Source organism: Thalassophryne amazonica, chromosome 6 (genome assembly GCF_902500255.1).
Source record: "Thalassophryne amazonica chromosome 6, fThaAma1.1, whole genome shotgun sequence".
NCBI classification, from domain to species: domain Eukaryota; kingdom Metazoa; phylum Chordata; class Actinopteri; order Batrachoidiformes; family Batrachoididae; genus Thalassophryne; species Thalassophryne amazonica.
Genome location: NC_047108.1, coordinates 91,019,686 through 91,036,693, shown reverse-complemented (window position 1 = coordinate 91,036,693; position 17,008 = coordinate 91,019,686). Strand labels below are relative to the sequence as shown.

The window sequence follows — 17,008 nt, the reverse complement described above, 5'->3', positions numbered from 1 at the left end:
GTATTGACAATTGTCAAGAAAATGCTGGTTAAACACAGCCACGTGTGATTTACAATGATGCAAACAATATAATACATGGAGAATTATGATTGTGGGAGTAGTGAGATGATCATTTAATATTGTTTATGGTCAATCAAATACCAAGATTTCTTTAAAATCTTACAGACCTTCACCATTCGAATGAGTACGTGAATGCATGCATTCAGTTTGGCCACATAATGGTCTACATGATTTTGAGAATAAATAAAAGCACATATCTGTGATTTTCACATATACGCTAGTAGTCAAGGGAAGCCAACTCTAAATACAAAATAACGTTGTAAAATTGTGTTTTGTGGATATGGGGTTCATTTGAACTCATTCCCAGCATTTTTTTTTTTTTTTTTTTAAGAAATATAGACCCTCCTACATGTCATCAAGATATGAATTCTTATTAAAGGTTATTTAATAAATACGTTTGCATAATCAACTGTGATTGACTGATCTGGCTTTTTTTTTCCCCCCAATTATACCTGCTTCCTGAAGCAAAATATTTGCTCGTTCACAGACCCTGCACTGATGTAGCCATTCATACACGTGTTTTATTATGTTTCAACACCAGAGGGGGCTAATCAAGTGAAATGTTTTTAAACTATTTCATTGTTTAAGTACAACTGTTGACCCAGTGATGCTCTGGCTTCCTCCCATATTAAAACACATGCATATTAAGTGAACTGGAAACTTCAAATTAACCGTAGGTGTGTGTGCAATTGTGAATGAGTTTGTCTGTCTACGTATATGTGACCCTGTGATAGACTGCCATCCTGTTCAGGGTGTACCCTACCTCATGCCCTATGACTGCTGGGATAGCTCCCCCACCATGATTGGATGGATGGATGGATGGATGTTGACCCAATGAGGTCCCATTTAGTATAGTTCCTACAGTCCAATTTTGCAAAATGTTGAAAAGTTCTGGTATCATCCCAAGACATACATTCTGTCCATGCTTTAATTCTGGTTGTGTCTTGAGTGTGTCTATTTATTTTTTCCTTTGATTGTGTCATTACCTTGAACATTCCATAATGCTGATCCCATTCTTTGTTTTGTGGTTTATATACTGTTTGTGTTTTGAAAAAAGAGAGTTTATCACCTCTGTGCTGAATTGTCGACATTAAGTTAGCCTAAAACACACCTTTTTATATATGACAAGATGAAAAACACAGCTGACGCTAATATAACATTACTGATGACTCAGCTGTATTTATCAGTATGACGACTGACATAAAATCAGTCTACATACTGTCGAATATGGAAAACCTCATAACAAAGAACCAATTTTGATATACATTTTTATTACTATTTATGTTGTCTTTTTTCTGTTTTATTCAATTTAATACATATCTTTAATTTTGTTTTTTCCGTCTTCATTATTATCAAAGTGCCTGGAACAAAGGATTGCCTGCTATAAAGCCAGCCTCCATGTTCAGCCAATCAGATGAAGGCTTGCAAAACCAGCAAGATTTGACCAATGACCACTATTAATGTATAATGACCAAGATGACACAGCAACAGAGTGCTACTTAGCATTACATTTATTTATGTATGATGAAATCTACTCCAGCAGACCAGTTTACTGAAATTGAGCGCCTGCGAGGTAAACTACTGAACAATCTTGGCATGACAGACTCCTTGTGTGTGGAAGAAATCAGCAGGTAATTCTGCATAGTCACATGCTCATGCTACAGTTAGCACAGTGGCTAACAGATTTAAATAAGGGTGTGCTCACAACTAATTTATCATTTTTTATTATTTTTTTTTACACCAAAACAGTCAGAGGTACTAGTTTATCAGGCAGATATGTTGTGTGTGTGTGTGTGCTTTTAGTTTGATTTAAATTCAGTGTGTGGTAAACTTGCCAGCTTGTCAGCTAGCACTTGCTAAATTAGCTTAGCTAAAATAAAGATGTGACTGGATGTAATGACAAAACACCCCGAGTCTGGGGAGCAATGTGAACAGATCCAGTGAGTTGGGGATGGCATTTTGTTTTTATACCTCAGCTGTGACTGTATTTTTATGAAACTGATACGTTAAACAAGATTGGGGATCCATTTGGTGTGGAACTATTGTCCCTCCATCAACAAAGATGGCTGAAGGAAAGTAGTTCGGCACAACGTGGATCCAAGAATCCCGAGAATCCACATTTGGCTGAGGTACAGAATTAATTCTCAAGGTCAGGCGTTACCCCAGCACCATCTGGTGGCCGTTTTGGCAGATGAAAACATCACCGAACTGAGTACAAATATAGAGAGTTTTCAATCACGTGACCAATTTGCTCCCATCTCCATCCTGGATTACTACGCAGCTGGCGCGTGAAAGAAAATAGAGAGAATGAAAGTTTATTACGAGGCTTTAAACACTCGAAATAAAGCTGTTTATCATGATCGATGTGTAACAGTTGGTTCAGTGGATCCGTATGTTGTACCGGATCGTGAATTTAATGACGATGTAACGAAGTGTCCAGCAGTTTCACAGAGTAAGCTTAGTATGGCCAGAACCAAGCAGACTGCCCGTAAATCCACCGGAGGAAAAGCTCAGAGGAAGCAACTCGCTACCAAAGCTGCCCGGAAGAGTGCTCCGGCTACCGTCGGTGTCAAGAAGCCTCACCATTGCAAGGCCAGCACCATGGCACTGAGAGAGATTCACCGCTACCAGAAACCCACCAAGCTGCTGATCCACAAGCTGCCTACCAGGTCAGCCTCGCTGGCCTCCTGCAGAGCATCACAGTGGAGCTCTGAAAGCAGAGGTCAGTCTTGAATTCCTGAGCGATTTCTCTCACAAGGCACTGGAAGGGCAGCTTGTGGATCAGCAACTCGGTGGATTTCTGGTAGCGGCAGATCTCTCTCAGCGCCACGGTGCTGGGCCTGTAATGGTGAGGCTTCTTCACACCGACGGTAGCCAGAGTGCTCTTCCGGGCGGCGTTGGCTTTGGATTTACGGGCGGTTTGCTTGGTTCTGGCCATATTAAAGCTTCCTTCAGATCTGCTCTGCCTGCTGAGCCAGGTCTCTCTGCGTCGCTTAGGAAGCTCGTAACACTCCACTGCTTGATGCACAATAACTGCTGGCAGCCTGTAAAATGAGTGACCTGCCTCATTTTTATCACCTCTGTTTGAACAACCAACGACAGCACAAAAATTGACCATTGTTGAAGCTTCTGCAATTGTTCGCCAAATGCACGTAGCATATCACAGCGGCCACCGCGTCGTAATCCACAATGGCCGTGGGGCGCAAAATCACGTGACCGATACGTCACATGAAAAACCTCTATATGTAATTTGGTCACTTTTCAAAGGGGTCAGACTCGTCAGTGAAGTCAGTTTAATGTACAATGGTCATTTCAGGTCAGCTTGATCTATAGCCTAAATCTCACTGTTCTAGGCAATGATAGCTATCAGCTGGCTGATAGAAAGAAGCTAGAGACAATTCTCAAGGTTGGCACCACATCACTTCCAGTGAAGTGGCCAATCCGAAGGCGAGAATTCGTACTTCTGCCACTGGCCGCTCGGTGAAAACATGCTTGGGCTGTAGGCTTGTCTATTGATATCTGCTGGTTTGATATTGAATTAGAAAGAAATGAATCTATGCAAATAATTTTAGGACGGGAACGATGTCCATGACCAATATTATGCCCTTGTTAAATTAAAAGTTAACGGACAGTTTTTGAGAAAATTGAGTCAGAATACTCAAATTGGCTGTTTTCAGCATAAAAATGGCTACATTTCCAAATGAACGAATCTATGACTGTAATTTTTTGATGTGAAATATGAATTAGAAAAAGTTAGAGTTTTGAGAAAATTGCCTTTACGTGCTCAGCATGGCTATTTTTGGCATAAAAATGGCATAAAAAGGGGTGACCCTCTGCTCGGGCCATACTACAGACACAAATTACAGAAACAATTCACAAACCGAATATACAGGTTATGCTGTTGGTGCACAGGACAGGAGGCTCTCCAGCACAAATACCACACCCTTCTCTGGATGGAGCTGCACCTTAAACAGAGAGAAAAAACAGAATCAGGCTTCAGAAAGACAAATACTGTATAATTTGTCAGTATTAAACAACAAGAAAAACAGGAAAGACTAAGGTGATCACCGGCCGCTAGCCCTAAGCTTCACTAAAAGACCCAGAATTTAGGTAAAGTTAAGGCCGCAGCACACTCCGTTTCCTAATAAAATTAATTAAAAGAGTAAAAGGGTAAAACAAAACTATACCAGCATGCTAGCCATATGAAAGGGAAAAGTACGTCTTAAGCCTGGACTTGAAAGTCTCCACAGAATCTGACTGTTTATTGATGTAGTCCATCATTCCTCAATGATGTAAAGTGTGTATGAGCCCATATTCTAATTTTTCTGTATAATAAATCACAGTTGCTTGTGACCCCATAAATCCTTTCAAGATGGCTCCAAAGGAAGCAGCTTACTTGTAGAGCTTTTTAGATTTTTATTTTTACTTCTGTCTGTCACTCTGTTTTTATTTTTAGCAGAGAAATTTTGACCAGAATTGAAAAAGTAATCCTTGGAATAGTGAGTAGTCTGTCTAAAGATGAAGCTCCTATCCTTGTGCTGCCCAACAGATCCAGATGGGCGAATGTCAGGTAACTTGATTTAAACACACAGCAACATGAAATGTCTCTCTCACTCTGGATGCTGCATTCATTTTGCACACTAATTGTCAGCCACCGCACCTTTAAAAGATAAACACAGGTACTTATGTTGTGGTAAAGAAATACATTTTGATACAAAGTGTTTTGTGTTCTGCAGAGGCCACACAAGATGCTCAGAGTGTTATTTACTTTCTTTAAAGAGAAAAATACAACATCCAGATCTTAATTTGTAAAATTTGCAGAATTACCTAGACAGCTGTCTGAATGCAGTGAGAATATGACAAATGCACTTACACTGCTGTACGAGTGAGGTCCATTTGGGCAGCGCAGTCTCATTTGAGGGCGGGCACTAAAAAATATGGCGCATATGATATAATTTCTGTATTTCGAGGGACAGAAACATGGCACTTTCTCTGAGTTTTTTAGGCAAATTAGACACAAATTAAAATGCAAAAAAAAAAAGTGACGATGCGGTGGAAAGGGGACATGTGTTGCAGTTTGTTTATGACCCGGAGCACAAACATGTCAAGTCAGTTTTGCAGGCAAGAGACTGGAGCTACTCTGGTTAGCTGTGTAGGCTAACACTTACTGACACGACCGCTCCTATTTGCCTCGTCTTGCTTATCCACTGGGAACCAAAAAACAAAACTTTTTTTTTTTTTTTTCATGCCGTACAAATATTTAGATTGCAGTCAGATTGCGGTCAGACTGCACTCCGAATGTAGTTCGATATATTTCCACCTCGACTGCACCTTGACTGTTTGCACATGTGCAAAACATTGGGGGTGTCCACTGGAGTTGGCCGACTGTTTAGACTGCTCTCAGACTCCTGCCCGACATCCTTGAATGCAGCACGACACCTCAGGAATGTGGGTCGAATTTTCATTTCGATGGAATTTGGCCTCTAGTGTGATGGAGGTAATAGGAATTGAAAAAACACTATAGCAAGAACAGGAACAATGGTTTATAGTTTATAACAATATAGCAACGTGGTTTACTGAAAACAGAAATATTTGCAGTTTAGCCCTTCAGTTACACAGATTGAAAGCTATAGTTTTCAGAGAAGGAATGGGATGCTGAGGTATGTGGGAGATCTTTTCACAGGTAGCCCCTCCGGGTGTGGGGGAATTTAGATGGAGTACAGGTGGAGTTCATTTTCAAAGCTTTAGAGATAAACAAAGCACACATGAAGCGTTTGAATTTTTTCAATGGTTTCTTCAGTTCTTTGCTGCTGACTGTCCATAATTTTTTCTTTCATGTCTTCCCACTTGAGTTTTGACAGTGCCATTGGGCTTCAGATGAGTTCAGAAGGTTCCGTAACCACCATCAGGAGCGACTGTCCATCTGTCACTAAGTTTGGTGAGAAAATAAACAAAAACCTGTTCTTATATTTACTATTTGCTCATATGCAGTGTTTTTATTTTGGAAATCCTACCTGTCTCCATTGAAGAACCTTACAGTGTTTCATATGGCTTTCATTTATATTCACTGTGGACGTATACATAAACAGTGGTAAAAGTCAGAGTCTGTTTTAAGTGACAAATTGGCAAAGACAGAACATGTTGAAAGAGGCTTTTAAGGATTAGCTGTCCCACATGGACATCCTAATTACAACAGAAAGTGCTTTCCCCCCTACTATGATGCAAAAGTTTACCTATATTTAATGCCGAGAAAAATAATTCAAAATATACCTTTTGTTTTCAGCACAAATTCTGAAGATTCTCTCAGTCATCTACAAACTTGTGCAGAGCAACTCGTATGCCACAAAAAGGTTGTGTCTTATTTGCATTTCAAATGTTCTCTTACAGCTCATACTGTTTTGACAGTACGCTGTTCGGTATTTGTTGAATTGCTCACTTGAAGATATTTGTTTGTCTCCACAGAGACATCTATTACAACAATACACAGCTGTATGGCTCACAGAAAATTGTTGACAGCATTGTGGATGATATCTCCTGCATGCTCAAGGTTCCTCGCAGATCACTACATGTGGTAGTGTGCACGTGTTTGCTCTCATGAGATAAGATTTGATAGGAGCATGATGTATAACTGAGTCGCAAAACACACAAAGTTTCATGTGCGCTTCTTAAGCTTGGTCAAGGGGTTAGTGCGCTTGTTTCCAGAGCAGAAGGATTCTGGTTCAAGACAACCTGTGCCTGTACTCCATGTAATGAAGAGTTGTGTCATGCAGAGCATCCGGTGTGAAATTGTGCTAAATCAACATGCAGATTCAACTCAGTGTGCTGTGGTGACCCCAAGTGAGTTGGGGGGGGATCACAGCAGGGAGAAGCTGAAGGGGCCTTCCTATAGACAGAAGTAGTTAATTTAAGCATGTTTGATCTGTTTAAAGGACATGTCTCACGTTTTTTTAACATCCCAGTAAGACAACATAAAAGTACTCAATATTGTAAGTGTCTCTGCACAAATGTGCTAATAATTAGTGATCTCTGATGTATTTTATTCCTCTCACTCTGAGCGTTAGCAGGTGGATTTCTGGAAAATGTTTCACTCTGCAGTCCTCAGCATTTTCAGTGTGTGACGTCCTTATTAGCAAAACAGAAACATCCCAGTGACTAGGGTTGGGTATCGAGAACCAGTTCTTTTCGGGTATCTTTAAGAAAAGATTCGATCCACCGACATCAATAGCCTTTTTGCTTAATGATTCCCTTATCAGTCCATCAGAGCAGCCGTTGTTTTTGGGGGTGTTTTGTCTGGAAAAATGATCATGTCACATTGATTACAGAACCCCTGCAGGGTCTGTAATCAACTGTTTCTGCAGCGTGGCTCTTCTTTGAAGCTTTAAGGAATGAAGCATTGACCCGATCCCCACTAAAACCCCAAAGAGCATATGTCTGTGAGTATTATTTACCTTTTTTATGTTAAACAGACCTGATATGGTCTTCTGAAACAGTTGATAGATGTATTTTATAACTTAAAAACGGGACCGATGCTAAAGCGTTAGCATGTCTATGCATTTTCAGTGTTAAAGTTAGCATTAACCTGTTCGCATCTCAGCACTTTCTGTGTATTTGTTTTCGTATAATAATTAATGGCTCAGCGTTTGTTGTCGTAAAAGAGTCAAATGTATTACAAATTGTAAATATTTTTAAATTTATTTTTGTTTAGATATTAATAATAACATAGTGTATATTTTGCCGGATACGGCAAACACGCACCTAGCGATATTTGACCGGATGTCCTCGCTGATTGGCTAGTTAAAATAACGTCATCGTAGAAGGTATTACAACATGGCGGTGCCCTCTGCATTGAGTGTGGTGCTAATTTTTCATCTTTAAATGCTGTTTTTGGGGGCCATAAAGCCCTTTGAATTGGAAACAGAAAATCACCTACTAGCGGAGGGATTCTCGGACGCTAAAAGCAGCTCAAAAACAGTGACATAGCCATGCCTGAAATTATTTCCACCGTGTGGCAAAAATTATTTCCACTGCTGCGCCCAAAATGATGTCCACCTGTGCTTGTCACCACGCGGTGGAAATAATTTTGGGCACGGTGGAAATAATTTTTCCAGTCCTGGTAATTTCTGTGTAGGGCGGGGATGATGACAACTTATTTTTTAATTTGGCCTTAAGTGGCCTCATTTTGTGTAGCTAACATGATAAAACATTCAAAATGCCATGGTAAACAGAAATAATCTCTTAGATTTGTGATTTCCAAACCTGCAAATTCAAGACAGAATAAAAAACGAAAATACAGAAGTCCACGTCGGCACGTGTGTTTATCTTGTTTTTTTTCTGTCAGTGTCATGTCTGCAAAACCTTCAATCAGTCCCACCCTGAAAATAGTGAATGGTAAAATATGCCAATTTTCAATAATGAAAATCACCAATATCAAGCTACTATCATGAATGTGAAATAAGGAGATCTTAAACTCCGATCGCCTTTAAATTCCCACCCAACTGCGGCCGTTCCGTTCTGCCGTGAATAAATTTAGAACGGCTGACAAAACAGCGCAACCCGCCGTTTTGCCGGTGCCGCGTACAGCAAAATATTGTCCAGTCAACTTGCCGAGGGCGCCGCCATGTTGAAATAAAACTCTACGATGACGTCATTTGAACTAGCCAATCAGCGAGGGAGATCTGGTCAAATATCGCTAGGTGCGTGTTTGCCGTATCCAGCAAAATAGACACTGTCTAATAATCATAATAATAGCAACAACAACAATAGTAATAATAACTACATTGCTACAATACAATTTTAGAGAACAGACAAAAAAATTTAATTTTCCTCCCAAAATGAGATGTCCTGCATTGACATGCAGCAGCCGGCTGAGCTCAGTTCAGAGGTATGGAGAGACAGTCATGCCAAAATGTCTGAAAGGAAATGCCATCCATCCATCCATCCAATTTTCTTCCGCTTTATCCGGAGTCGGGTCGCGGGGACAGCAGCTCAAGCAAAGCCGCCCAGACCTCCCGATCCACACACACCTCCCCCAGCTCCACTTGGGGAACCCCAAGGCTTCCCAAGCCAGCCGAGAGATTTAGTCCCTCCAGCGTGTCCTGGGTCTTCCCGGGGCCTCCTCCCAGTGGGACGTGCCGGGAACACCTCTCCAGCGAGGCATCCAGAGGGCATCCGGAAAGATGCCCGAGCCACCTCAACTGACTCCTTTCGACGTGGAGGAGCAGCGGCTCGACTCGAGCTCCTCACCCTATCACTGCAGGATGCTGCACCAATCCGTCTATCGATCCTCACGGTCCATCCGTCCCTCACTCGTGAACAAGACCCTGAGCTACTTAAAACTCCTCCACTTGAGGCAAGGACACCCCACTGACCTGAAGAGGGGCAAAGCACCTTTTCTCCGGTCGAGAACCATGGCCTCAGATTTGAAGGTGCTGATTTTCATCCCGGACGCTTCACACTCGGCTGCAAACTGCCCAGTGCACGCGGAAGGTCCTGATTGACGAAGCCAACAGAACCACATCGTCCGCAAACAGCAGAGACGAGATTCTGTGGTTCCCAAACCAGACCCCCTCTACACCCTGGCTGCGCCTAGAAATTCTGTCCATAAAATAATGAACAGAAACTGGTGACAAAGGGCAGCCCTGGCAGAGGCCAAACGTGCACTGGAAACAAGTTGACTTACTACCGGCAATGCGAACCAAGCTCCTGCTGCGGTCGTACAGGGACCGGATAGCCCTTAACAAAGGACCCCGTACTTCCGGAGCACTCCCCACAGGGTGCCCGAGGGACATGGTCAACGCCTTCTCCAGATCCACAAAACACATGTGGACTGGTTGGGCAAACTCCCATGAACCCTCGAGCACCCGATGGAGCAGTAGAGCTGGTCCAGTGTGCCCGCGAGCAGGACGAAAACCACACTGCTCCTCCTGAATCTGAGGTTCGACCATCGGTCGAATTCTCTCTCCAGTACTCTGGAATAGACCTTACTGGGGAGGCTGAGGAGTGTGATCCCCTATAGTTGGAACACACCCTCCGGTCCCCTTCTTAACAGAGGGACCACAACCCCGGTCCTGCCAATACCAGAGGCACTGTGCCCGACTCGGCCACGCGATGTTGCAGAGGCGTGTCAGCCAAGCTCCAGACCAGGCAACACTCCAGAGACTTAAGGTACTCAGGACGGACTTCATCCACCCCAGGAGCCTTGCCACGGAGGAGCTTTCTAACCACCTCGGTGACTTCGGCCTGGGTAATGGGAGTCCGACCTGTGAGTCCACCAGTCTCTGCTTCCTCTTCGGAAGACGTGACGATGGATTGAGGAGATCCTCGAAGTACTCCTTCCCCACCCCGACAACATCCCCACTCAGGGTCAACAGCTCCCCACCTGCACTGTAAACAGTGCTGGTGGAGAGCTGCTTCCGCCTCCTGAGGCGTCGGACGGTTTTGCCAGAAATCTCTTCGAGGAACCGATCAATAGTCCTCCTCCATAGCCTCCCCGAACTCCTCCCAGACCCGAGTTTTGCCTCTGCGACCGCACGGGCTGCGGCATGCTTGGCCTGCCGGTACCTGTCAGCTGCCTCTGGGGTCTCAACTACCAACAAAGATAAGTAGGACTCCTTCTTCAGCTTGACGGCATCCCTTACGTCCGGTGTCCACCACCGGGTTCGGGGATTGCCGCCGCGACAGGCACCAGAGACCTTGCGACCACAGCTACGAGCAGCCCCACATCGACAATGGACGGTGGAGAACATGGTCCACTCGGACTCCATGTCTCCAACCTCCCCCGGGATCTGGTAGAAGCTCTCCTAGAGGTGTGGAGTTGAAGAACCTCGCTGACAGAGGGTTCCGCCAGTCGTTCCAGCAGACCCTCACAATACGTTTGGGCCTGCCAGGTCTGACCGGCTTCCTACCCTCCCAGCGGATCCACTCACCACCAGGTGGTGATCATCCGACAGCTCTGCACCCTCTCTTCACTCGAGTGTCCAAGACACTTGGCCGAAGGTCAGATGATATGACTACAAAAGTCGATCATCAAACCTCCGGCTCAGGGTGTCCTGGTGCCTCGTGCACTTATGGACACCCTTGTGCTCGAACATGGATGTTCGTGATGGGCAAACTGTGACTAGCACAGAAGTCCAACAACTGAACACCACTCGGGTTCAGATCGGGGAGGCCGTGCTGTCCTCCCGATCACCCCCCTCCAGGTCTCATCCTGGTCGCCGCCCACGTGGGCGTTGAAATCCCCAGCAGAACAATGGAGTCCCCAGTCGGAGCGCTATCTAGTACCCCTCCCAGGGACTCCAGGAAGGTCAGGTACTCTGCACTGCTGCTCGGCCCGTAGGTCAAGAACAACGGTGAGAGACCTGTCCCCGACCCGAAGGCGTAGGGACGCAACCCTCTCGTTCACGGAGTGAACCTCCAACACTGGCGACTGAGCTGGGGAGCAATAAGTAATGTGACCCCAGCTCTCCGCCTATCCCGTGGGTGACGCCAGAAAAATGAAGCGCCCAGCCCCTCTCCAGGAGTTGGGTACCAGAGCCCAGCTGTGCGTGGAGGTGAGCCCGACTATCTCTAGTCGGTATATCTCAATCTCCCGCACAAGCTCAGGCTCCTCCCCCCTAGGAGGTGACATTCCATGTCCCAACAGCCAGGGGCTGTGAGCATGGACCGGGCCCAACCCCAGGCCTGGCTCCAGGGTGGGACCCCGGCTCCGCCATACCGGGCGAGGTCTCGTTCCTTGATCTTTTACTGGTCATGGAGGTCCTGAACTGCCCTTAGTGTGACCGTCACCTAGGACCTGTTTGCCTTGGAGACCCTACGGGAGCACAAAGCCCTGACAACATAGCTCCTAGGATCATCCGGGTAAGCAAACTCCCCCACCACTATAAGGTGGCAGCTAGAGGGGGAGTGAAAGGAAATGCTTTTGACAAAATCTACAGATTTTGTTTATTTTTATTTATGTCCAGAGATCAAGGATACAGTGACCATTTCATATTTATATTACTTTAAGGACTCAATAGAATGTTGTTGACATAGAAAACCTGTAAAGCCTACGTTTAGTACACAGAAAATTCACAAGATGTAGCGATAAGGGAATCGATAAGGAATCAGATCGATAAGCAGAATCGATAATGGCACTGATATGAATAAAATCTTATCAAATACCCATCCTTACCAATGACTGACAGAGGGAAACAAACCTGCTCTGTTCGAAAACAAAGCTTCTGAAAAGTGATGGCTCAGATTTAGAGAGAGGAGATGATACACTTCCCCCCGAAACTCTTAACTTTTTCAGCGTGTCAGATTTTGGAGCCTAAAGTGTCGGTGATGCGCTGTTTGCTACTGAAGCTGTGTACATGGACGTGTGGACATCTGACTGTGTTTTTAACAGACTACCTGGACATGGAGATGGATTTGTTACATTGGAAAAAGTCAGAATACATTATTTCCAGGAGTTCATGGACGTTAATTTACGTGCCACGATCGAGACAGAGGCAGAGCTGTAGCCGGTGATCTCACGCTTCTTTGATCGCGTGAAGTTTAAGTTTGGGAAATTAATCCATAACACGACAGTGAGTCTGGCGGGTTCAGGATTTAACCCCTTTTGTGTTTTGTGGCTTAAATTATTATTATTTATATTTTTTTTTTTACTTTGAGTGTAAATTTGGAGCTGTGCATGTGTGCTGCAAAGGCTGCTGTGTGTCTGTGTGCATGTGTGCGCTGTGCAGCTGACGAGATGCTCGTCCTCCCTGGCAGCAGATTTATTTTTAGATTTCAGTGATAACAACACTCATAATTAATCATGCACAAAGCTGATCCTGGGAGCAGAGATTGTTATTGACAGGCTGCGTTTCTGAACTCATGGCAGTGTAGGTGCACATCAACCTTCTTGGAGCCACAGCTTTTACCGTTACTACATCAAAATTAACAGTTATCACTTAAAAACTAGTCATCATAACACGACAATCACACTTATGTCAACTTTGGATTAATCTGTGCCTCCGTTAACATTATCAGCTGCATTCCAATGAAGCACCACACTGGGACGCTTCTAGTTGTGACGTCACTTGTCGGAAACACACAAGTACACAAAGTGCACAAAGTAATCCAGGTGGCTCATCGGATGGCCACTAACAGCCTGAATCTAAATTGTTTATGATTTCAGTATGGACATGACCTTTAAATACTTGTATGTGGACTAGAAGGTCGTGGGATTGCTTCCCCTCCTTTCTGTGTGGCATTTGAGTGTTTTCCCCATGTCTGCATGGGTTCCCTCAGGGTGATCCAGTGTCGCAGTCAGAGTCTGAATGGTCCCCCCTAAGGGTCCCTTCACATGAAGTTGGACGAAAGAAGCAGAAACCAGCCGAAAATCCGCAAAACAAAAAACAAAATGCTGTTTTGCAAAATGCACCTGCTGTTGGGAGGGACACACGGTCGGACAGGCGTGCACAATACCGCAGCGATGGTTTTGTGCATGCTCGTGTGTGTGCACGAACACAGTGAAAGCACCTGGAACGTGTGGCAACCACATTGCACTCCCACAAACAGCGGATATACGGAAGCCCACAATAATGCGAAGCACAGATTCAGAACATTAGAGGACCAATGATGCATTGTTTAAATGTAACACAGTCACATTACTAGTCATGAATCTGTTGTCACTGTTTAAAAAAAAAAACACACCGCAGTCTAATTGCCAGCTGTGTGTTCACATGATCACATGGAGCTTGTCACATGGGGCAGCCACCTGCTGATGTGCGTGCTGGCTCATTCGCTGCAGGCCATTGCAAAAGCGACATGTGTTTTAATGTATTTCCACCATGAGGACAGCATGCACATGCACGTGCCTCATGGTGGAGTGTTGTAAGGTAATGTCCGTCATAACACAGTACATGTTCTCCAGCTGTGAGTTGCAGGTTCACAGATCCCAACAGCTGCTGCTCGCAGCACCACGTTCATCTTTTCGATCGGCGCACAGAACAAAGTGTCACTCTCTGTTACTTTGTTCTTTGATTATTTATTTTAAGTATTTGTTATGCAATTATGTATGTAGTTATTGTATTTATTTATATACTTGTCCTGGCTGTGGTCTCTGTGTTTTTAATTTAACACGTCGTGTGCACTGAGCCCTCATTTCCAGCTGTCAGTGAGTTGCTGGCTGGTGATCAGCTGAAAAGCACCTTGTCATGCTGTGCATGCTCAGACATGGTTGGCCGATTCCCATATGATCTTGTCTGTACATACAGCGAGGAAATAAGTATTTGAACACCCTGCGATTTTGCAAGTTCTCCCACTTAGAAATCATGGAGAGGTGTGAAATTTTCATTGTAGGTGCATGTCCACTGTGAGAGACATAATCCAAAAAAAAAAAAAAAAAAATTCCGGAAATCACAATGTATGATTTTTTTTAATCAGTTATTTGTATGTTACTGCTGCAAATAAGTATTTGATCCCCCTACCAACCAGCAAGAATTCTGGCTCACACAGAGCTGTTAATTTTTCTTCAAGAAGCCCTCTATTCTGTACTCTTTACCTGTATTAATTGCACCTGTTTGAACTTGTTACCTGTATGTATGTATATATATATATATATATATATATATATATATAATCTTTATTTCACAACTGCCAAAAAAAACCCAAAACAACTGTACAATTAATACAGGAAACGGAATATATACAAAAGAAAGATAAAAAATATATAAAAACAATAGTAAAACAAAATACATGTATAGGTTTGGCACATTTAAGGTCATGTATCAGTTTACACAAATTTCATAGATGAGATCACTGCATTCGGCAATATTCAAAAATGCGACATTGCATAGCACACAATCGCGAATGTCAATAGTTCCTTGAGCAATATTAATGGCAAGTAGTGGAATCATTATACTTTGGCACAAAAACTGATTTTATATCAAATGATGTTGCAGAAATTGTTTGCACATATTACCTGATACTGACATTGGATTTTGAGTACATATAAGTGCAACACTTCTTACTACTGAATTTCAGATGTGTACATTTCTTATAAAATTTAGAAAACCTACTGATCAACTGAGTTTTTAAAGGGAGCTTATTTGCAAAAAGTTCAATTATATGACTTGAGTTCTGTTATCAATTCTAAATAAATTTCTCAAAGCTTTTCTCCAGGCAATACATAAGTTATTAACAGCAGTGCTATTGAGATTCCATAGTGGAGCACCATAGTATGAACAACAGTACTGATGAATAGTTTACATTTAATGAATGACTAACAATGGCCAAGTCTGACATAAACGATTGAAGTTTTTCCAGACTTGACCAATAGCATATTTGACAGATACATACATCATCTTGACTAGATAGGTGATGACCTAAATGAACAGCAGTATCACTATACTCAACAAGAGAATTATTTACAAAAATATCACCTTTGTGGTCCTTGCAATTGCGACCTTTAAAAAACAACTGGCTTTTTTTGCCATTAAACAAAATGTCATAATCACTTGCATACATTTCACAGATTGTAACCATTTTTCTTAGACCAGATACAGATGGACAAAACAAGTGTAAGGTCATCAGTGAAAGCTAGAGTACCAACATATTTGTTGCCTATATGGCAGCCAATACCTGATTTTTATAAAATACACAGTAAGTCATCGACATAAACAGAAAATAATACTGGTGACATGACACCACCCTGTTTGACACCATTAGTAACATTGAAGGGGACAGAAACACTACTGCCCCATCTAACCGGAAGTTGTTGACAAGTGTACATGTTGATCAATAATCGTAGAACTACTGGATGCACATTACGCTTTATCAGCAAGCGAAATAATTTACAGTAATGAACTCGGTCAATGCACGACTGGCATCCAACATTAGACAAACACATTGGTACATTTATAGTATATAATACTTATGGTTTCATTAGGACCTATGTACACTGGGTAGTTGAAGACTTATCTTTGAATCCAAATTGAAGATTGATGTGACGAGTTTTCCCTTCTCTTTATCTATACAATCAGATCAAACAACCTGCCTACATACTACTAAGGGCAATAGATCTATAATTATCTGAATCTTGACAGAGATTATGCTTGTTCTTTGGAATAGCAACCATAGTTGCTAATAACATAGAGCTGGGAGCTAGTCCATGGTTAGCATAGCTGTGTACAATAAACTCATTTTTGCTACCATTGATGATATGGTCTGAGCAAAGGCCTTCATAGCCATCATCCTTACCAGATTTTAACTTACTCACAGCTTTCATCACATCATTGGTATGCACCACAGATCTACATAGTTTACTACACAGTTCATCAATAGATTTTAAGGCAAACATCTCATGATCATATGTACACTATGTATAACTTACTGTATTTGTTAGCAAAACATCACAGATATCATCTTCATTTGTACAATTAAATATAAGAAGGCTGATAGTTAAATTGACCCTTCATTTTTTTTTCACCTCATGCCACAAGCTATGGTGATTATATTTATCATGGCTTTGCATTTTCTCAGACCTGATCTTATCATTATCACGTTTAAGTTGTTAAACAGCATTGTGATAGTTATGCCTAGCTACTCTCCTATTATCAGCTAGCTCACCCTGCTCAGGACACCCTGCTTACTTCCACAACCTATGCCAGTGCAGTGAAACTTGCTTCAGTTCTTCTGCATACTCATTCCAACCAGGTGTACATTTTTCCTAGCTCTAGTTTGAGGAATACATAAATCAGCAGCATCTAGGCAGCCTCAATCACCTGAGTGTAAACATCACAGATAGCATTCTTATGTATGCACAATGTACATCATCACAGATAAATAGAGATGGATCTGTGATTGTATCAGACAAATACTCAGCTTTAGGCTTTCCTCCAAGATACTTTAGGTTTGTGAACCTTAGTGGTACTATGATTATGAGAAATATCAATATTAAATGTAATACTCAGTGGAAAGTGAT

The 17,008-nt window shown here is 42.8% G+C and overlaps 1 protein-coding gene across 1 annotated transcript; it reads left to right on the top strand.

The window, feature by feature from the left end:
* The first annotated feature begins 1,546 nt into the window (after positions 1–1,546).
* Positions 1,547–6,658, top strand: LOC117511489 (meiotic recombination protein SPO11-like). The gene is made up of 5 exons (XM_034171508.1): positions 1,547–1,691; positions 4,517–4,630; positions 5,913–5,998; positions 6,344–6,410; positions 6,523–6,658. The coding sequence occupies exons 1-5, from the start codon at positions 1,582–1,584 to the stop codon at positions 6,656–6,658; spliced, it is 513 nt and encodes a 170-aa protein (XP_034027399.1). The 5' UTR covers positions 1,547–1,581.
* The last annotated feature ends 10,350 nt before the right edge of the window (positions 6,659–17,008 follow it).

Excerpts from the sequence above, each read along its gene's own strand:
- LOC117511489 (XM_034171508.1), top strand. The coding sequence starts at position 1,582 with ATGATGAAATCTACTCCAGCAGACCAGTTTACTGAAATTGAGCGCCTG. Across the intron at positions 1,692-4,516 it reads TGTGTGGAAGAAATCAGCAG|CAGAGAAATTTTGACCAGAA; the intron begins GTAATTCTGCAT and ends TTTTATTTTTAG. Across the intron at positions 4,631-5,912 it reads TCCAGATGGGCGAATGTCAG|TTTTGACAGTGCCATTGGGC; the intron begins GTAACTTGATTT and ends TTCCCACTTGAG.